The 23,948-nt window shown below is 39.0% G+C and overlaps 1 protein-coding gene across 1 annotated transcript in view; it reads right to left on the reverse strand.

Moving 5' to 3' along the window:
• Window positions 1-1,984: 1,984 nt before the first annotated feature.
• Window positions 1,985-23,948, reverse strand: part of peak1 (pseudopodium-enriched atypical kinase 1) — a 79,553-nt gene continuing 57,589 nt past the window's right edge. Inside the window, exons 3-5 of the mRNA XM_061959656.1 lie at window positions 15,971-16,212; window positions 6,971-7,752; window positions 1,985-6,799 (exon numbers count right to left, since the gene is read on the reverse strand). Coding sequence (XP_061815640.1) covers window positions 5,525-6,799; window positions 6,971-7,752; window positions 15,971-16,212 — 2,299 coding nt within the window. The 3' untranslated portion in view covers window positions 1,985-5,524. The remainder of the gene's footprint in view (window positions 6,800-6,970; window positions 7,753-15,970; window positions 16,213-23,948) is intronic.

The following is a 23,948-nucleotide window of genomic DNA, read 5'->3' on the forward strand; positions in this document are numbered from 1 at the left end:
GTACATATACTGAGTATGGGACGTTAAAATGATTTAAAAAATAAACTTTAAAAATCCTATTTCTACATAAAAAACACTTATCAGCTGTAAGTACATATACTGAGTATGGGACGTTAAAATGATTTAAAAAAATAAACTTTAAAGATCCTATTTCTACATAAACAACACATATGAGCTGCAAGTACATATACTGAGTATGGGACGTTAAAATTATTAAAAAAAAAAACCTTTTAAGGAGTCAAGTTGTTAGAATTTAAGGAGTCAAGTTGTTAGATTTTGTACAGTTTTAACCCAGCTGTAGAAAGAGTTGCAATAACCATGAAATAACGACAACAAAGCGTGCATACATATAAAAACATATATTTATTCTTTTTTTCTCTTACTGTCGGTTACAAGGTGACATTCTGTACACGTTAAAATAAACCATGACATGCTTTTCTGTCCAGTGGTGAGGATACTGATGATATATTGTGTGACGAGTAAAGTACATGAAAGTAAAGTGATGCAGTATTCATCCAAGAGAGAAACAAGCACGCTTATGTTGAAATTAAAATAGGTTTGAAAAAAAATTATTTGAAAACTTTTTTTTTTCCTAATGTGAAAAACAAAATCCGTTACAGGGGGAGAAATAAAGCAGCATTTAATCTTTCTGGGTACTGGTACATTTCCGTTTTCCATCGTATCAAATGACTAAAAAAAAACCAAATGAAACCAAAACAATTTGAGGTCATAGTATTTTTTTTTTTTAAACATAATATAAATAGCTGGGTTTTCTCTACGTATGCTAAAACAATTCAAATGTTTTTCTTAAAATACTGTATTATTTTGAAAAGCAATCTCTTGTAGGGTTTTTCTTTATTGCCATTGTTACTTTCTACAGTATTAACTAATGTGCAAGTTATATATTTAAAAAAAAATTTTTTTTGTGCTTTCATATTTTTGACTAAGAAAAACTGTGTGGACTTCCTGCAACATTAATGTGGTTTTCCTCTTAACATTTTTGTATGTAAATTCAAAGCTGAGGACAGGATTTAAAAAAAATATGAATATATATATATATATATATATATATATATATATATATATATATATATATATATATATATATATATATATATATATATATATATATATATATATATATATATATATATGTATGTGTGGGAAAAAAAATCACAAGACTATTTCATCTCTACAGGCCTGTTTCATGAGGGGGGGTACCCTCAATCATCAGGAGGTTTTAATGGGAGCATTCAAAAGTATTCAACGAGAACAACATTAAATTGAGCTACAGCTGCATGAACAATATACGACAAATCATCTCAAACCACAACAAAACAATTGCAAATGAGCCGTCGGCCCCCAGACAGAGCGACTCCAAAACCAACAAAGACTGTAACTGCCGAAAGAAACCTGATTGCCCTCTCAACGGGGGGTGCTTACAAACATCAGTTGTCTACCAATCTAAGGTAATACGCAAGGACATTAACACATCCGACACATATGTAGGATTAACCGAGGGAAAATTCAAAACCAGATGGAACAATCACAAGGCTTCTTTCAGGAACAAAAACCTGCGAAATACCACAGAACTCAGCAAACACATTTGGGACCTCAAAGACAATAATGTTGAATATTCAATAACATGGCAAATTCTTGCATCCAGCACACCTTACAATAGTGGTAATAAAAGATGCAACCTATGCTTGAAAGAGAAACTGTTTATTATTTACCGTCCAGACCTGTCATCCCTCAACAAGCGCAGCGAAATTGTAACAGCATGCCGCCACAGACGGAAACACCTCCTAGGTAACACATGAGCCAATCACCACGCCCCTAGGCCAGCCTGTACCCACCCACTCTGTGCCCTATATAAACCATGGTATGCGAATGCTCCCATTAAAACCTCCTGATGATTGAGGGTACCCCCCTTCATGAAACAGGCCTGTAGAGATGAAATAGTCTTGTGATTTTTTTTCCCACACATACATATATTGCGCTCTACTACGGTATCGAGCACTATTTTTTGGATAACCTTATTAAGACATATATATATATATATATATATATATATATATATATATATATATATATATATAAAAATAACAGATTCCCTTTCCTGATCTGGATACTCTACAGCTACAGTCTGATCAAGTGCAGCCAAAATAATAAATTCCCTTTCCTGATCCAGATTGCCAAATTAAATCTAATAGTATTTGACAATGGGTTGAATGAGTATTCATTGCCGACAGGAAGTATGTGAAGATCAATGCGAGCTCAGAAGATGCAAGGAGGAGGAATGGAAGCACGTCTCAGCAAGTGGTTTTACCAGCGAGACTAAAGTGGTACAGGTCCGTCCGAGAACGTTTCCAATTTCAAAGAATCCAATCAAGTCATAAAACACAACTCTGCTTCAATAACCTCCATCACAATCACGCCTCAGCGCTGAGTGGACAAACAGCAAAGATGTTCAAAATCAACGTTTAACGCAGACGTTTTACGTAGACGTTCAAGGCCGACTTGCAACGCTGACCTTTAAAGACATGCTAAGTCAACATTCAGCATCAGCGTTCAACGCAGACGTTCAACACAGACCGTTAATGCAGACGTCTAAAGTCAATGTTTAGCGAAATTCAAAGTCGAATGTTCAAAGTCGACGTTCCACCGCTGACCTTCTAAAACAATGTTTGAAGACAACGTTCAAAACATACTTTTAATGCAAACTTTTAACACGGACGTTCAAAGTCAATATTCAGCGTTGACTTTCAAAGTCGATGTTCAACGCCGACTTTCAAAGACAACGTTCTAAGACAACATTCAACATCAACGTTCACGCAGGTGTTCAATGCAGACTTATAACGCAGCCGGTCAAAGTCAATGTTCAGCGCTGACGATCAAAGAAAAAGCTACCAAGATGACGTTTAGAGACTACGCTGAAAGTCGACGTTAAACGTCGGCGTTCAATGCCAACGTTCAACGCAGACTCTTAACGCAGACGTTCAAAGTTGATGTCCAACGCTGACATTTAAAAGTGACATTCAACGCTCACCTTCAAAGACAACGTTCAACACAAACTTTTTTTTAATGCGGACTTTTTAACCCAGACTTTCAACACGGACGTTCAAAGTCAATATTCAGCGTTGATGTTCAAAGTTGAAATTCAACGCTGACTTTCAAAGACGACATTCTAAGACGACATTCAACATCAACGTTCAACGCAGGTGTTCAATGCAGATTTATAATGCAAACTTTTTAACGCAAATGTTCAAAGTCAATGTTCAACGCTGACGTTCAAAACCGACATTCAAAGACAAAGTTTTAAGATGACGCTTAAAGATTACGGCAAAAGTCGACGTTTAGCGTTGGCGTACAAAGTTGACGTTCAACGCAGACTCTTAACGCAGACGTTCAAAGTTGATGTACAACGCTGACATTTAAAAACTGACATTCAACGCAGACCTTCAAAGACAACGTTAAACGCAGACTTTTAACCCAGACTTTTAACGGAGACGTTCAAAGTCAATGTTCAGCGCTGACATTCAAAATTAACGCTCAAAGACGACGTTCTAAGATAAAGTTCAAAGATAAAGTTCAAAGACGAAGTTCAAAGGCGATGTTCAACACCGACATTCATGCCAACGTCCCACTCAACGTTCAATGTTGACTTTTAACGCAAAACTTTTAACGCACCTGTTCAAAGTCAATGTTCAGCGTTAACGTTCAAAGACAACATTCAACATCATTGTTCAACATCAACCTTGAAAGCAGATGTTCAACGCAGACTTAATTCAGACATTCAAAATCAATGTTCAGCGTTGACGTTCAAAACTGACATTGAAAGACGACGTTTAAAAGTTGACGTTCAACGATGACGTTTGACGCTGACGTTCAAAGTCGACTGAACGTCGACATTCAAAAGACAACGTTCAACGTTGATGTTTAAAGCCAATGGTCAATGTCAACGTTCAACGCTGACATCTAGCAACACACTCCCCAAAAAAGAAAGCAAAGTGTTTTCATTCAAGGTGAGGCAAATCTTCCTTTTGCTCGTCCACAATGCCGATGTTCTTCGCCTTGTAAGCTGCGTTCACACTTCACATGTTTGGTTTGTTTGGTTAAGTGGGAATCAAACAATTAAGCCGTGACCACTTGAGAGACGGGTCACCACAAGTGTAAATCCTTGAACACGGTTCAAGTTTATGTGCCACAACAAGAACAAATAGCATTGGACTTAGCAGGATGCTTTTTGTTGAACATTTTACTTGGGACTTGTGATCGTTGAAAAAAGATGTACAGTACTTGGGAAAAAAACCAAAACATCTTTGGCTTAAGTGTAAAACAGGAAAATCCCCGGTCTGTGGGCCAGAAAAGTCTTGTTTGTTCTAACAAGACCTTATCTTTATTCGATTTTATTAATATTTCAGAGTAAATTCCAAATCCTAAAAGCACTGACAAAGCCGGGACATTAATGCTATGCTGCTGACAGCCCTTAGGGGGCACATTTGCATGTTTGACAGGGGTTGCAAAGCTAAAAACAAATAAAAACTTAAGAGGTTATTTTTAAAAAACATGTATATATATAATACCTTATTGACCTAAATATAAAAATTCAGGAGCTTGAACTTAATACAAATGGCGCCAAGTCAAGTGAGTATGAGCTTTTTTTCCTGTCACTCACAAACACAGATTGGAGATGCAAACAGAGAAACACTGGGGTAAAAGTGTCTCAACTGATATGGAAAACATTTATATATGTATATGTATGTAAGTATGTATGTATATTATGTATACATTTTGTAGTTATAGTCTTTTCCTAAAAAATGCGAAGTTAAGAAGAGGGGTTATCTTATATTCAGGTCAATACGGTACATTAGATATAGGATGTCTTCATACATATAGGAGGAGCAAAAGTATTAAACTATTAGTTTGAATGTGGAGTATTTATATTTTTCAACTACCAATTCCCTTCATTTAAAAATAATCTCCCTTCATTGGTTTCCTGTGGAAATTTAAATATTTGGGTCAAAAATATATTATTCTTAGACTATCAGGTGTTTAAACCATTCACACTATTTTCAAAAATAATGTAACAATAAAATCTCTGTTCAAAAATGAAATTCTCCTTAGGTGGTTTACTGTACGGCCACACTAGCTCCACCTGCTGGTCAGGTGTACACATACAGTTAGGCACAGGAGTGCAATTAAACAATCAATATTTCTTTCCTTAAAGGTCTTGGACATATTTTTGGCACACCTTTTCCATCATAACTGAAAGTACAATCACATTTGTATTGTTTTAGTTCAAGTCCATTTGAGTTGCTGTCCAAATACTTTGGCACCTAATCCTATCAGAACTCTGATAGTTCAAAGTTTCAAAAGTGACCTTTCTTAAAAGCGTCTGCTAACCCAGAAACACATCTAAAAGGGTTACAAGGTGCTGGTAGCTCACACCAACAATAGCATGTGCACAGGGACTGCGCTCAGGCAGGAAATTGTTGCCACAGCAACTACACGGCAGAAGAACTCAGAGTGGTTGTGACTGAGTTCTGTGGAAGGTGTGCGATAGGTGCGTCTGGTTGTGCCCGGAAGGAACCGACTGGTTCTTGGCGTGATGATGCGGTTGTGGCTGCTGGAGGATGTGCACCACCCGATTCAGGCTATCGATGGAGGCAAAAGCCAAGTACTGGCAGCAAAGCCAGTCCTCCAAGATTACGCCGCACGCCGAGTCCATGGAGCGCTCGGCGAACTTGATCATCATCAGCGTGCGCTTCAAGTCCAGCCAGTTCTGGAGGGTGGCCTGGCGCTTGCTGGAGGTGGCCGCCGTCACGGGCCCCGAGCTGCTACAGCCCAGAGCTTGAAACAAGTCTTCCCGGGGCCCCCAAAGCAGGCACTGCAGGCAGGCCCGGGCGTCTGACATACGGATCCTTTCAGAGGGGTTGACAGTGAGCAGTAAGCGGGCCAGATGCTGCAGGCCGCGCGAGTATAGCGATCGCTCCGGTAAGGGGGGCAGGTCTGCCCAAGTGTACTCTCGCTCCTTTAGCTCTGGCGTCTCCTCAAAGGGGTTCTGCCTGTGTAGCATCTCGTAGATGAGAATCCCCGTCTGGAATTCGTCGCACTTGCGAAACTGGGTGGCCGTGATCATCTCGGGCGCCAGCCGCGAGTGGTCCCTCAGGACTCTGGGGTCGGCAGCAATTAGGGGGCTTTTCTGCTTGGCTTGGGAAAAGTTGCTTATGATGAGGCGGGCGCAGCAGGTGACGTGCGCAGCGCTAGTGGAGTTGCTGCCGTTGTTGTTGGGCTCCAGGGGGTTGTGGCTGGGCTGGCAGTGAACCAGCAGGAGGTTCTCTAAGCGAAGGTCACAGTGGGTCACATGATAAGGCTTCATGTGCTCCAGACCCGAACACAGCTGGAGCAGCAGGAGGCACACCTGGCGCTCGTACAGCTCTGGGTTTTGGGCGTGCTGTGAAGCGCCTTGGTGGACAAAGTCGGCCACCGTCTGGAAAGGCACCTCGCGTGTGATGACCACCACTCTGCTCTTTAAGCGCGCGGTGCCACTCACAACGACGCCGGCTGTACTTTCAGCCGATTCATTGTTTGGAGACTCTGTTTGAACTTCTCCATTCACCTTCTCACCTTCTACTTCTTCAGTCTTCTCCTCCTCCCAGGGCAGCAGGCGGGTGGGGACATCGGCAAGGAAGTGTCCACAGTCCTGCTGGATGTTGAAGTGCAATGGCAGGCTCTGCCTTACGGCTAGACTGTGGAATAACTGCTGCTGAGTCTCTTTCATTTTGCTCCGGCAGATCTAGAAAAACACACTGGAGATTAAAATGCTGAGATTTGCTTCAAAAACATCCCCAAAGAAGTAAGAGCCCTCCCAGTTATACAAAGAACTACAACATCACCAGGAATACAGTTGAATTGAAGCATCTGCATTTTTTTTCAGACACAAAATACTTTGCGGCAGATATCTGACCTTGACGGCGTAGTTGACCAACGGGTCCTTTGCGAACGAAGCGGTGTAGTAGACGGCGTCTCCGGCCTCACAACAGGGTCTCCCCGTGGTCAGCTTGAAGTGGGACCAGCTATCAGTCCCGAACCTCAAGTGGTCTTTCTGGCCGGCCATGAAACGATCCTCACACTTGGTCGCCAGCTTCCTCAAGGTGTCCGTGTGAAGACCACGAATCCTGCCCACCACCTCATCCCAGCTGTCCAAGCCCCGGTACAGCGCTGACCTCTGGTGCTTGGATGGGGCAGTGCTTTGACTAGTTTTGCGACTACGTCCAGCAAGAGACTCTGTGCTTGGGTAGACTTTCTTCTCCCTGGTGGCAGCAGCTGGTGTGACCAACGAGGACACGCTGTTAGTGGGGCGGGCCTGGGCGTTGGAGGCCGACGGAAGCTCCAGGGAGTCACCGCTCTCCTGGTCGTGAGGCCGCTGTGGCTCAGAGCTAAGCGAGGAGCTCTGACTGGCCGTCTCCCAGGTGGTGTCCAGGTCATAGAGAGGATTGGCGACGCTTAGGTTGGTGCCGCCAGGTTTGGCCTCCACCCGAGGCCTAAAGGCACCCTGCAGGGGCTCCTTACTGCCAAGGTTGGGCTCTGTGCTGGAGCGGGGTACCGCCTTTTTCGGCAGGGGTGGAGGGGTGGCCTTGGGGAGCGGTCGGTCTGTGAAGGCTTCCAGGTCGATGGAAGCAAGGGTGTCGTTTGATGCTTTCATGCTCCGAGGCTGTTTCAGCGGAATCATGTTGGCTCTTGATTGACCTAGAGGAGATCACATGAGTTACAACTTTGCAGAGGAATGGGTTACTAGGCAAAGAACAACTTGTTCCATTTTGGCGAAAAGGTGCCCAATTATTTGAATCACTGGAAGGAGGTGGTGTACAATACCAGTCAAAAGTTAGGAGACGCTTCCTCATGCTTTTAAATGAGAATGTGTATTCAGACTGTTGACTGGAACTGAATGCCACAGTAAAGTGTATGTTCCGAGCATAACAAACAATGTCAATTTACAGTTACAGTCACAGGTCAGTTTGAGTAACAAGAGTGTTACAGTTACAGTTACAGTTACAGTAACAGGTCAGTTAAAAATACATTAACAAGAGTGTTAGTTACAGTAACAGTTCAGTTATAATCAAAGTAACAGTAATAGAAACACGAACAGCCTGGTGTGCAACTCTTCTACTTCTGAAGCCCTGCCCAAAAAACATGCACCTCTACTGTATTGCCGGTGCTATTAATTGTAATAAAAATAACCGCATGAGTTGGACAGACTTGAAATTTCTCACACAACTTAAAGGTCACACTCTACAAAACACAGGCTGTAACTTAGGGGTGTTTAGTGAAAACACCACGAAATTTGCTACATGTTTTTAGGGGACTGGCGACTGCAGATGTGAGAATTTGTAGCAAAATTGGTTGGAAAAACATGTCCACCATTACGCACAACGTATTTGTCAAGAAGTCCTCCAGCTCCTACAACTACTTTCATCCCAAAGAGGCTTGAGCATTAGACCTAATGATAATAAAACTTGGAAGATATCTAGATTATATGTATGCTAGCAACTAGCATCTCCTACAAAGCATTTCTGACACAACCGTAGAGGGTATCATTAACAGCAGAGTGACTTGAAACAAGCTGTAAGTTGCAATAGTGCACTGTTGTATTATGAAGGGATGACAAATGCAACAGTGTGGTGTGTCATCTAGCCAACATTAGCCAACGTTTGTTGCATTTGATAAGGACACAGCACAGTGGTGTTTTGATACGAGCTTTAGACACACAAATCTTAACCACTCAAGCTGTGAGGATTAGAGTGTGCTTTTCAAGACGTGACCTTATTTCTCTTGACTGACAGACGCAGATGGCCTAAAAAACAAGTTTATGATGGGGGAAAAAGCAATGGAACTGAAAACTGTTGGAAGTATGAAGTGACTTTTCACAAAAACTTTTTAACGCCCACTTTTGTAAACAGTATGTTGAAAGTCTGCAGCACATTAGGTGATATCATTAGATGTCCATACTGCCAAACGATATTTGGTGGTATTTTAACAGTATTTTTTCTTTCTCATGAGTAAAGTCACATGTCGACACACCGTCGTCTTAGCCTCAAAACAGTCAGGATGAAGTAAATGGGTCTGGTTAATCCTCCCTGGAACCAACATCTTTGATGGTGTGTGCTAATCCAACTGCCCGTCTTTCACTGCAGAGATCTTGACTTGTTATGTAAGACAAACGTAAAAATGTAAATATATTCGTGCAGGATGGTCATACTGGCAATACTTATTGACACTGACTTACAAACATTTTTTATTATTTCACATTCCTCAACCAATTTCAAAAACTTTTTACAAAAAATCCCTTTTCTCCTAAAGTCTTTTGTTTTCCATGACACAAATTCTCATTGAGCTTGACAATTTTTACTAGTTCCTTATTTCCAAACTATTCTAATGTCAAAATGTTCAGTTCATTCAGGATATCCCGCTAAAACCTTTCCTTGCCTCGTACTTTCTACTTTTTCAGTCATTTCACATTTCTGTGATAGTACTTCAGGTTCCAAGCATGTCTTCACAAAAATGAAGTTGCTGAAGTTACTGACTTGTTGAAAGACCCAAGTCAAAATAAATACATGAAGCCTTTACACACTATTATTTATTAACATTACTATCTGCCTTTACACAGATAATATTGCTTTGTTTAGGTTGACAGGTGTTTATTTTAAAATATGGGTCGTATTTGAAAATAATAAGGCCACCTGATGCATTGCAGTACTTCAACACTGCATGTTAGAAAAATACTTTCAGTTACAACAAACTTGACCAAACCTGTTGCTGGAGTTCAGTTACTTATTTTGATAAGAGTAGCAGAAGCAAATAAAATGTACACAGAATATACAAGTAATGAGATATAAATATGTCATAAGCAAGCGGAAAACAAGCCTACCTCAAGTCCTGCAAAGCCAACAAACGCTTACATCCCAGAAAGTCTGATGTCAATGGGCACGCTCAGAGCTTAATGCTCCCTGAATGAGACGATGTGCTTACATTAACAAGCGTGTCGACTGTAGATTACCGCTAGCCAAAGAAACACACCATGTCTCAGGTTAAATAAACAAAGATAGTGATGCCTGATAAGTTACATTCAAGAACATCACATGATTACTTTTGCAAAAGTCAAAACGTCTGAAAAGGAGTAGGAAGAAGCAGAGCTTATTTAATCTTACCATTAGTTCATGACTGAATATTACCTAATAATGTGATCACTTCCTATGTTTAAATGTCATCGTTGACCAAGAAGAGAGAATGTGTAACAACAGAAAGATAGCTTATTCAGTCATGAAAAGTATAAACATAGTAGTAAAAACAGTCAGAAATATTGTATAATGAATAAATAAACAGAGAATCAATAGTGCTAAGAGAAAACCAGAACCCGGAAATATTGTACAATGAATAAATAAACAGAGAATCAATAGTGCTAAGAGAAAACCAGAACCCGGAGACTTTCTTCTCTTTTATTGTCTTATTTGGGGAAATATTTCCAGTGAAATAAAGACAAGCAGATATGACGATGTCATAGCAGTGTGTCACCATTGTTCGCCAAGAAGGGAAACAGCGCTACAAACTGGAACTACTTCTGCTAGCGAGGGACTTTAATTTACTAAAAATCAAATACTTATTCAAACTCTTCAAACTGTTACAGTTGTATTTTGTCTGCATTCTTGTTCTTTACTGAGAAAAAAATATATGAACTAGAGATTCAATTAGAGATTCAATTAGTTTTCCTCTAACAAATAACAAACAGGACCTATGCACATTTGTACACTGGATCAATAATCATTTGAACAGAATTATCAGGGCATCCAATCAATGGCACTTGGACTGTTCAGTTTGTCTTAGAAGATGTTTTACCTCTCATCCAAATAGGCTTCACCAGTTTATGCTCAATAATCTAAGTCTAAGAATAGATCTGACCAATATTAGTCCGAGCATTGAGAATGAACTGATAAAGCCTACTTGAATGAGATAGGAAACATATTCTAAGACAAACTGAACAGCCCAGTCGAAGGAATGCCCTGAGAATACAATGACCTGGTTGAATGACAAAATCCAGAGACATTTGAATGGAATGCTAACAAGTTTGACTCCATCCTAACAACTAATGTTGGGCTGGGAGAGGTCTCACTGTCGTTCTGCACCACAATAAAGCAAAATCAACCTTTACAGGGTAAATACTTTGGACCCTGCACTATGCTCTCAGACTGTCGTAAGCCAGTAAGCAGTGTTGGGACTAACGCACTACAAAGTAACGCGTTACTATAACGCTGTTATTTTCGAGGGTAACTAGTAGTCTAACGCGTTATTTTTTATATTCAGTAACTCAGTTACCGTTACTACATGATGCGTTACTGCGTCATCTTACGCTATTTTTTATGTAGTATCGGCTAGAAACAGAAGATTTGAGTGTGTTTTATTGGAGCGCTGCAGTGTCGTCCTTCTGAATCTTCCTGTGTCACAAGCGGGAGAAGAGAAGAGGCGCGCTGTGTGTGTGTGGAGTGGGGGTTGGGGGATGTGGGGGCCGTCTGTGTTTACTACCAACAAGACATCATGGCGGAGCCGAAGTCGAGTTTCTTAACATGGATATATTCTCACTACTTTTCTTTTGTCGAGCACAAAGAAAAGAGCATTTTAGTTGAATGTAAGTTGTGTCTTACTGCCCAAAACAGAAATTCAAATCTGCTGAAACACCTACAAAAGCAACATGCTTCGACAAAGCTAGTAAAGAGAGACACAGACTACGATGCCACTTCACCTCCACCTAAGGATTTTAACGGAGGCACTGCTAGCCAGGACAAAGTTGATAGAACCATTGCAGCATATGTGCTAGAAGACATGAAGGTTATTTTTACAGTGGAATCACCCGATTTTAGGCAACTAATTAGCATGATACCGGCGTCAAACAGCAAATGCCACGGAAAACATTTTCCAAGTACCTGGACACAGGGGACAGTGAGTACATAAAAATGGAATGCGAGCTAAAGAAAACACTCCAAACTCTGCCTCTGCTCATCATTCAGCACTGAAGGTACACACACTCTGTCAAATATCTTATATACTGTTGCTCTTTCATTCTAGAGTGTTTGATTATCACATCACTCTAAATGTAGACTATAAAGTTCACAAAGATAAAGAGGGATCCTAGTGGGCCAGGCCAATCTTTCCTTATCTCTGAACTAAAACCGGGGAAATGCGTAGAGTGTTCTGGGCTTCAGTACGGCAGCGGCGATGACCAAGAAGAACGCGGAGTTGGAATATAATTACAACATTTTATGTACATATTTATATACAGATTTGAACAATTAGTGATTCACTGAAATATATTTATTAATTGAGGTTCTTACAAAAAATATATCTTATAAAATATAAAAGCTAAAATGTCTCTTAAAGCTCTGCCCCTTTAATTAGTGAATACTAAATTATTTAACTTTAGCCTACTACTACAACCATATTATTTACCAGCAACATGAAGTGAAACAGAGGCAGAGGTGTCCTGCCACAGTCAGTCAACCTCCTCCTCCTCCTCCTCCTGCTGCTGCTGAACAGGTCGCACCTGTGGTCCGAACTGTAGGCCTACCTCCTCTCCAAGTCGAGCCCTTTTCGGCCGTTGAAAATATTTTTCTATACTCATCTGTGTGAAGGAGTGAACATCCAACATTAGAATTTATTACTAACGAGCAGAACCGCTCTATGTACAGTGCCGTCTAACCTTAAGCGGCAGCAGCTCAACACATGCAGGGTTCAACGTTAAGGTTTTTTTCTACTTGCCTGACTTCTCAAATCTACTTGCCCCAATATTTGTACTTGTCCTGCCTAGGTTTTTTTCTGGCTGTGTAGTGCTCATGGCTTGTATCTTAATAGAATCCTTCCCGTTGACTATTTACAACACTACACAGTATTTATTATTATTATTATTATCTATAATTGCATTTAAATGGCATTGCATACATGTAAAATTAAATGCTATTTCACATTATTTGACCAGTAGCAGTTACACTCATCTGAACAGGTCAGCCACCTGTTTAAAGCCCAATCACAGTTGAAATCTTGAAATGAAGGGCCTTTAATGGCCAAAACATTAACCTGGACAACATTTTAACAGCTGGTTGGCTCAGATTTTATTATTTTCATTGCATTCACATGCTGCAGTGGACAGTGGACAATTTAGCTTCAGTCCATGTGTGTTTATTGACAACATGGTTATAACCTGGACACGTTAGCTCGTCGGTATGGTAACACGTGACTGTTACTACGAGCGTCTGCCCCGGGCCACGAGTCAAACAGCGGCGGTGTTAATGAAGCAGCGTCAGGCTGCTCACCGTCAGTGAAACGCTCGGTGAAATCACGGATTAACGTTAAATATATGAAGAGCCGCGAGCGATGCAGCTATAACCTATCTACTAGTGATGGGTTGATGAGGCGTCATGAAGCGTTTTGACACATTGCAAAACTGTATTGATACTGTGTCGATACTGTGTCACTAAATAATGACATCTGCTGGACATTAAAAATCTCTACAGGCAACCTATGGACCGACTCAACTGACACTGATTTTATGACCTAGTACAGTGGTTCTCAAATGGGGGTACGCGAACCCCTGGGGGTACTTGAAGGTATGCCAAGGGGTACGTGAGATTTTTAAAAAATATTCTAAAAATAGCAACAATTCAAAAATCCTTTATATATTTATTGAATAATACTTCAACAAAATATGAATGTAAGTTCATAAACTCAGTGAAGCACAAGCTCAGGTTTGTCACTAAAATGTCTGTCAAAAAGAACTGTGAAAAGAAATGTAACTATGCAATATTCAGTGTTGACAGCTAGATTTTTTGTGGACATGTTCCATAAATATTGATGTTAAAGATTTATTTTTTTTGTGAAGAAATGTTTAGAATTAAGTTCATGAATCCAGATGGATCTCTAATACAATCCCCAAAGAGGGCACTTTAAGTTGATTATTACTTCTAGGTGTAGAAATCTTTATTTATAATTGAATCACTTGTTTATTTTTCAACAAGTTTTTAGTTATTTTTATATCTTTTTTTTCCAAATAGTTCAAGAAAGACCACTACAAATGAGCAATATTTTGCACTGTTATACAATTTAATAAATCAGAAACTGATGACATAGTGCTGTATTTTACTTCTTTATCTTTTTTTTTTCAACCAAAAATGCTTTGCTCTGATTAGGGGGTACTTGAATTTAAAAAAAAATCACAGGGGGTACATTGCTGAAAAAAGGTTGAGAACCACTGACCTAGTATATACAATAATATAAACGAAGTCATTGTATTTCATTTAGGATTATTTCATAACTTCATTTAAATAAAAATATATTTTTTGTCTTTTTTAGATACAGTCAATAAATAATGTGAACATGTATCATAACATGGAAATCTAAGAGAACGTGTTGTGAATGAGGATGCTTGTGGACCTGGAAATTATTATTTATTTATTTTTACACATTTTTATTAAAAAAAAAAACAGTTTTTCCAACGTATTCAATTTTAGACGCTTTCTCTTCTTAGTTATTATTTCTCCGGCTGTAGAAAAGAGCCGCTCACAGGGCACAGAGGAGGCGTCAGTGCGACACGGTTCGCGTATCGGTCACGTGACCAAAACAGCTCATGATCGGTCACGTGACTTTCTAAAAGCGGTACGCGCACCGACACAGGGTTTTGCTCTATGAGCTCGACGCATGCGCCGATGCATCGGTGTTGCCGGACCCATCACTATCTACCTATAACACCTGTAAAAATGAAGCAATGCTACCACGCTAGCAAGCGTTAGCTCGCCGGCTATGAGCCACCAAGCTGCTAACTGTCGCCAAAAGGCACCATTTAAGTTTTTTTCCCCATGGCATCCTGGATCAAGGCTTTCAGCAGCTTTTGGACGTTTGAGGTAGAAACGTAGGAAGCGCCATCATTATGAAAAGTAGCCGGCGAGTATTTTGATTCCGTCCGTCCGTTCCTCTTCTTCTTCTGGCCCACCAGGTGAATTAACCTACTCAGTGGCCTAGTGGTTAGAGTGTCCGCCCTGAGATCGGTAGGTTGTGAGTTCAAACCCCGGCCGAGTCATACCAAAGACTATAAAAAATGGGACCCATTACCTCCCTGCTTGGCACTCAGCATCAAGGGTTGGAATTGGGGGTTAAATCACCAAAGTGATTCCCGGGCGCGGCCACCGCTGCTGCCCACTGCTCCCCTCACCTCCCAGGGGGTGATCAAGGGTGATGGGTCAAATGCAGAGAATAATCTCGCCACACCTAGTGTGTGTGTGACAATCATTGGTACTTTAACTTTTTAACTTAAGTGCTATTGCATAGTGCATAGTAGGCTACCGCCACCTACTGCACCTGAGGTGTAACTACAAGCAACATTCACAGACAGTCCCATTGCTTTTATGAGCGGTCGACCGAGTCAAAAGCCGAAAAACCCATTTGTGGCGGACGTAATTCTTTCGTGGCGGGCCGCCACAAATAAATGAATGTGTGGGAAACACTGGGAGCCTTAAAAAAAGAAAAAGAAAAAAAGAAGTAACTAAATAGTTACTTTTCACAGTAACGCATTACTTTTTGGTGTAAGTAACTGAGTTAGTAACTGAGTTACTTTTGAAATAAAGTAACTAGTTAATGGTTTTCAGTAACTAACTCAACACTGCCAGTAAGCATTAACTGATGAAGCTTGCTTGGACAATGTTTAAGACAATCCGAACAGTTCAGTTGCCATCAATGTCCTGAGAATACAATGACTGGATAAAATGAGAATATTTAACAGACTTGTAAACCTTTTGAGAATTGCATTTATTGGGGAACTAACAGCAGTTTGTAGTTTTTCAAGTTTCATTTTGAAAATCATTGAATCTGAAAACCTCATTCTCTTATTTGACACAAAATAAGACACACATACTTTCTGTGTTGTTCTTACCAAGGTTACTGTACGTGGCGCTGCACTGGCTGGAGGCGGGCGAGTGCGAGCGATGTGACTGATTCTCGTCATCCTCCGGCTCCCCAAGGCTGGTGCTGCGTTCGCTGGTCGAGGCATCCTGGTTGTCGCGGTTGTTTTCTTCGCCCTCCCCGAACACCAACCCCAGATTGACTCTGGCGGGGACAGGGGTGGGAACGGGACGTTCCCCATCCCTGGCATTGTTGGCGCTGCCAGACACCTGGCTGTAGGAAAAAGAGATATGACGGGTTAGGTAATAGTATAACAACATCAGATTGTTTGCCTAAATTCTGTTCATGACCAAGTTGAATTATGCTCCATAGTATTAAAAAGCAGATTAAAAATACATCAGAAAGTATCAATTTAAATTCACCATCGTAGAGAGCAGCAGTACCAAAGCTTCTTGTGCTGGTAAGCCGAGATACTGTGTGTGTATATATATATATATATATATATATATATATATATATATATATATATATATATATATATATATATATATATATATATAGTGTTGAAAAAAAGTTTTTTTTATTTTTATTTTAAGTTGTATAAATTATTGAAAAGTTGAAAAAACAATCAATTCCAACTTCTATTTGCTCTTTGTAATAGTTTGAATTGTTTGGATGGGTCATAATTATAGTAGGAAGATTACAGTATTTGTACTCAAACTATAGTTGATTAAGTAAAGAACTATCAGTCCACATTATCCTGCTGCTCGGTTGCAATCACGTGACCAAGAGGCACTTCAGTGATTCAGGCGATGGTCTATCGAGAATCCCATTAGGCTACTGTTTATTTACCTGCATCAGTGCAGATTAGAGCATATTTTGAAAGGTGTAGAGCAAATATATATAAGCGATCGTGAAAAAAATATTTGAAATGGGATGTAGTGGATTTATACACGTTTAAGAAAAATATTATTTTTAAATTTAAATCATTTATCATCACCAAGACTTTTCTGCTCGCCACGACCTCACTTTATTTGACACTTGCATGGAATTAGAGAACAAAAGATTGGAGGCCCATCATGTCATTCCATCTAAAGCGGTCCACAAATTGAGCATTGATCCGTGAAAGCCGTGTTGCTGTGATCGTGACGCTAATGAGAAAAGGGATACGTTTGTTTGCAGTTGATTTCCTGCTAGAAATATTAGATTCATCTACTATTCATGTCTGCTGTTGTTTTTTTATGTAAAGTTCATATTTTGTCTCATTATTTAGCTATAGATGTCCCTGTTGTTCAGCATGAATGTTTGCTAGCGATTTCAAGATTCAGTATGCTGTTGAACCTAAGAGATATTTATTCATTTAGTTTATTAAGACTATTAAGGATATTTTCTTGATGCAAACAAATAGAACCAAAGACGCTTTAATGTGGTTATCCGTGTCGAAAAAAGCACCTAAGGCTTTCCTGCACAACAACTAAGCTTTTAGTTTCTGTTATGAAAATCGACAATAAAAATACAGTGGATTGGACAATCACAATATGTATTACTAGAATTTAATATGGCGTTAGTTTATATGCACAACCAGGTCTTTGTAGTTATGTTTAGGCATAGCAACCACAAAAGAACACAAACTAACGCAATCTCTTGTCCTTTCTTTACGTTTAGTTCTGCTTCCTTACACTACAAATATAGTAGAGAATTAACTCGATTGCATCACAGAGTTTCTCAAACAAATCAAATGTTCAAACATTTACAAAGTGATCCCTGCAGACACAAGCATGGTCAGATTGTGTTCCTCAAGATGATGACAGTGATATTTAAGAGCAATTTTCTTTGACGCACTTACGTTTATTCCCTGACTTTATTACCTTTATGAACAACTTTTTTCAGGACTCTATAAAAGCTCTTTCCTATGTCTCTATTTGAACACTCAAGAACAGAACAGCAATACGGCATTTTCTGCTCAAACTCTACACTCACTGTCACTTGTTTTAATGTTACGCTCAAGCTGGTTGACCATCATATTAATTAAGCCACCTGACCATCATGTGAATTAAGCAGTCAAGAATAAAAACGGATGTGACGTCATATGCAACTCAGCAACTACCTGAATAGATTTGTATATTTTTTGTAGAGTGTATACATTTTGGGCGTAAGTGTAAACTGTTAAATGAATTTCTTCTCAAAAAATGTTGTGTAAATATATATACACATAACTATCAGTTATTGTTATTGGTTATCAGTTATAAAGGTCTGGAAATTATCTGTTAATGCAGGGGTGCCTAAACCTTTTCCACTGAGGGCTACAGACTGACAAATCAAAAGATGCTAGGGCCATTTTGGTAGTTTTCACCTTTAAAAGTATTACAAGACAGTTTATAGACTTTTTTCAAAAAACTAGAAAAGGCAATTTCAGTAGAAATTTCAAGTGAATGCTGAAGACCCAAAGCCAAACTAAAATGCTAACAGTTAGCATGCTGGCCAGATAGCGCCAAGTAACAAAACGTATTAGCAAATTGAGCTAAAAAGTTTGCATGCTAAATTAAGCATGCTTACAGTTAGCATTAGTGAAATACCTAAGTATATGACACTGAGGTGTATATTGTACCTGCTAAAATAGCTAAAACAATCTACCATGCTTATGTTAGCGTTCTTAAATGCTAACTGTAACATGTGTCAAGTACCAAATACACTACTCTGAGGTGTGTACCTGGATTTTTTATTTCAATGCTATCCTGCTAACGTTAGCATGTCTCAAGTACCAAAATATGACTGAGGTGTATACATACAAAATTGTATTTAAAATAAGCTAGCATACTAACGTTAGCATGCTAACAGGTATAATTCGTCAAGTAACAAAATATTACGCTAAGGTGTATACCTGTAAAATTTGCAAAAAAAAAGCTAGCATACTAATATAAATATTAAAATTATTATGCGTCCTTAGCTGTTGTATTGTGTTTAGAGCTGAAACGATTCCTCGAGTAATTCGATTACAAAATATATTAGAGGAATTTTCGCTGCCTCCAGGCGTCGTTAAGTATTTTTGTTTTTTACGGCATTTTGTCTAGTTTAGTAGTCAAAGCTCACGTTTCGCACGGACTGCTTAGGTATTGCACAGCGTGTTTACGTCAGACCATACGACCGCTGCACTGCACAACACCGCTCCTTGAAATACGCTTGAGTTTAGTAAACTTTTTCGCCGACATAACTCGCAATGGCAGACGCCGCAGAGAGCAGGGGACAAGAGCCATAGCAAAACGAGGAAATTATGAAGCGACAAAAGTTGTCTAAGGTGTGGAAACACTTCACACTAAAATTGAAGGAAAACGCAGTCGTATGCAAACATTGTTAAGTGGAGCTCACATACCACAATAGCACAAGTCCGATGCTGCAGACCTGTCGAGAAAGCATCCGATTGAGGGACGTCCAGAGGCAAGGTAAGTAATCTATTATCAAATGTAAAAGCAAAAGTTGTTAGTAAAATAAATGTTATTCATTATGATAACCAGGATGTGTTCTGTCACTCCCGCGAAGTCATCAAATTGCGCCAAAATGTGTTGAAAACTAAACGCTATCCGAGCTGTCGTGTTAAATTAGCCTTTCAATAGTAACCACGCGAAAGTAGTCGTGCAAAGTTATTCAAGTCATGCAATCACATGCTACTTGAATAGCTTGCGCTTGCACCGACTATATTCTCTATAGCATAGGCGCAGATCTAAATTTCTGCCAGTGGGTGCTCGGACGAGCGGTAAATCTGACGCTATCTTTCGCAGTATGCGCGGTTTTTGCTTGGTGGTGACTCATCACTGGTTGCACATTTCAAATGCAGTATTAAAGGCACTACCTAATCAACTTTTTATGTTTGATATAATGAAAACTGTTCTTATTGTTTATTTTTTGATACTAAGAATATAGTTTTATTTTAACTTTCTCAGGGAATATTAATTTTGAACCAATTTTATATATATGTGTTTTCATCTCAAACATTTTATGATGGCAAAATTAACATTGATTACTATTTTGTAGTGATGGGTCCGGCAACACCGATGCATCGGCGCATGCGTCGAGCTCATAGAGCGAAACCCTGTGTCGGTGCGCGTACCGCTTTTAGAAAGTCACGTGACCGATCATGAGCTGTTTTGGTCACGTGACCGATACGCGAACTGTGTCGCACTGACGCCTCCTCTGTGCCCTGTGAGCGGGTCTTTTCTACAGCCGGAGAAATAATAACTAAGAAGAGAAAGCGTCTAAAATTGAATACGTTGGAAAAACTGATTGTTTTTTTTTAATAAAAATGTGTAAAAAAAAATAATAATAATAATTTCCAGGTCCACAAGCATCCTCATTCACAACACGTTCTCTTAGATTTCCATGTTATGATACATGTTCACATTATTTATTGACTGTATCTAAAAAATCCAAAAATTATATTTTTATTTAAATGAAGTTATGAAATAATCCTAAATGAAATACAATGACTTGGTTTATATTTTTGTATATACTAGGTCAGTGGTTCTCAACCTTTTTTCAGCAATGTACCCCCTGTGAATTTTTTTTTAATTCAAGTACCCCCTAATCAGAGCAAAGCATTTTTGGTTGAAAAAAAAAAAAAGATAAAGTAAAATACAGCACTATGTCATCAGTTTCTGATTTATTAAATTGTATAACAGTGCAAAATATTGCTCATTTGTAGTGGTCTTTCTTGAACTATTTGGAAAAAAAGATATACAAATAACTAAAAACTTGTTGAAAAATAAAGAAGTGATTCAATTATAAATAAAGATTTCTACACATAGAAGTAATCATCAACTTAAAGTGCCCTCTTTGGGGATTGTATTAGAGATATTGCATTGTTGCATTTCTTTTCACAGTTCTTTTTGACAGACATTTTAGTGACAAACCTGAGCTTGTGCTTCACTGAGTTTATTAACTTACATTCATATTTTGTTGAAGTATTATTCAATAAATATATTTATAAAGGATTTTTGAATTGTTGCTATTTTTAGAATATTTAAAAAAAATCTCACGTACCCCTTGGCATACCTTCAAGTACCCCCAGGGGTACGCGTACCCCCATTTGAGAACCACTGTACTAGGTCATAAAATCAGTGTCAGTTGAGTCGGTCCATAGGTTGCCTGTAGGGATTTTTAATGTCCAGCAGATGTCAGTATTTAGTGACACAGTATCGACACAGTATCAATACAGTTTTGCAATGTGTCGAAACGCTTCATGACGCCTCATCAACCCATCACTACTATTTTGCATGCAAAGAATGTAATGAACTGTATTGCATTCTTAAAATGGAAAACTGTTTTCATTATTAAGTGGTTTGTCTTTTTATATTGTTTATGTATTGTTGGCAGGTTAAAAACAGCTCAGCGGATTTGCGTGGAGAAACCATTTAAACGGCACCGTGTAATAATCATCAAAAACGCACGAGAGACAAGAACTTCGTTTATGCGGTCACACCACACAGCACATAGGGCTGTGAGCGCACCTGTTTTTATTAGCACACACAAATTGGCACAATCTACCACAGACGCATTTCAGCTGTGCGTGTCAGCCTTCAATAATGAAAACAGGCGTTTAGGAAATAAAAGACAATTAGGCCAAAAGCAATAATTGAGGGCACATCTTAACATGTATAATTAAACCTTAATTAAGCAAAAATATTGCCGCGGCCCGGCTGCACCAAACAATAATATAAATCCATTCAATAAAGTCAAAATACAAATAAGGCAACAAGAGAAGTATCCCAAACTTCTCTTTTGTAAAGTAAATTTGTACAGCCGATATGGACATCTACATCAACAATATGATTTGCCTGAGAAGCTGGACAGGACACACACAAAAATAAATAAATAAATAAAAATAAGTAAAAATTGTATTTATTCGATTACTCGATCGGGATATTCGATAGAATACTCGATTACTAAAATATTCGATAGCTTCAGCTCTAATTGTGTTATTGTCTGAGCCGAGCTCCACATTTCAACAATAAACATTTCTGGATCTTAATTATTGTGCACTTGTTGGTTGGTTGATTGAAGTTTATTTTGAACATGTATACAGTATCAATATGGTACGTCACATATTCTACATATTTTAATTTTTCTTTCTAACAGGAGTAGAAACAAGCAATGCTTATCTAATCCTACAGCTTTTCACTTCATAACAATTACTAATGCATATGTTCACTTCCTGTTCTCAATTAGATCACAATTTATATCGATGCATTCTAAATACATCAGTTATTCTCACAAATAGTTAAATCAGTTATGATTCACTTAATGAGATGGATATTATCTAATTTTCAATAAATTAATGATGTTTATCATAATTTTTTTTTTTCGTACTTTGTAAACTCATGTTGTTCGAACAGCCTTTTAAACTGGATCATATTTGTAGATTGTTTAATATCTTGGCTTAATCCATACCATTATTTAATTCCACATCCACCCATCCGTTTTCTACCACTTGTCCCTCTCGGAGTCGCGGGGGGGTCCTGGAGCCTATCCTAGCTGCCACATACTGAATTCAATTAAGTGTGCTGATTTGTTAATGACGTCTACTGCGACGCATCGTGTTATTCACATGTCAACACAAGGTTGGTCACTCTTACCTGCCATTATTACATGTCTGGTGTATATTTCTTCAGATATACACAATATTAAAGTTACATATCTACAATTGCTGAGTCAAGGATTGTGTCCATTCTTGCACTGCACTTTGTTTCTCTCTCTACCAGTTCTTTTACTTTACGATGCTACAAGTGAATGATGAACAGAAGACCACATACAGCTTAGAAGAGCAATGCAGTATTCATTGGCGGGAAGAGTCAGTCAAATAGACAATCTACAACCATATAAGTTATTTCCTTTGGGACACATCTGTATTTGTTTGTTTTGAATTTGACTAATAATCAATATAATCACAGAAAGTTCCAGCTAACGTAGGATCATTCCCAATTTGAAAAAAAGTGTTGCTATTTCTTTGTAGACCTACAGTCTTTATTGCCTCTTAAAGAGTCAATCAATAACTTTTAAACTGACACTTCATATAAAGGTGGTGTAAAACATTGGTCGAAAATACTCAATACCTCATAGTAATCTAAAGCTACTGACAAATAACTATTCAGCTCCATTGTACAAAATTCTGGATAGTTCCTTTTGTTTTAACATTCATCCAAAATGACAGAACTATGCACTTCCCCTCACACACAACAACAGACAAGAGATGTGCATTAGCATACATGGAAACAATATTTTAAGTAACCGTTGGTGTGGAAGCTAACGGAAATAAAGCCATAAACAAAAGTACAACAAAACAAATACTGATAATTTTGCAAGCAGCCTACCTGCAACTGTTGATAGAATATGAAATAACACATGGGAAAACATTCACTGCAAAAACCCTGCTAAAAAAACAGACTTGGACTAGAAGTAGGATCAAATAGACAGCTGGAGGACCTTGACACAAAATACCTTCATGGCTGCTACACATTTCAGTGTCAGGATCTGACTTGTTGAGACGGCGTCGAAACGCCTCAGCTCACTTTTTACTTTTCTTTCCAGACATAAGCTTCGCTTTGAGGAACAACAACTTTGTATTTAAACTCAAATAAAACAACAGTTATCAGAAAAAGCAAGCTTCTCGTTGCTTTCTTACCCACTGTACTGGCTTACACAGCTTCCCATCTGTGAACCTTGACTATGACTCAAATCTTTCACATTCTGTGTCTTGTCTTTGGCGTAGTAGTCCTCCAAGTCTTTGTCTCTGACTGTTCATACCTGTCTAAGGTGCTGTGTGTTTGCGAGAAGAGCACGCCCACTGAGCCAATAAAACAGCTCAAGGGCTAAAAAAAAAGGAACAACAAAATCATAGCGGTGTTAACCCCTCGTGTGCCCATCAAAAACAAGCGGTCTGTAGAATGAAGTGCTTGTTACCGCTAAAGGACGAGTTTGTCGACGCAGCTCATGTTTTTTTACCAAGCTGCTGTGAAATG

The sequence above is a fragment of the Nerophis lumbriciformis genome, linkage group LG05, assembly GCF_033978685.3.
Source record: "Nerophis lumbriciformis linkage group LG05, RoL_Nlum_v2.1, whole genome shotgun sequence".
Lineage (NCBI taxonomy): Eukaryota > Metazoa > Chordata > Actinopteri > Syngnathiformes > Syngnathidae > Nerophis > Nerophis lumbriciformis.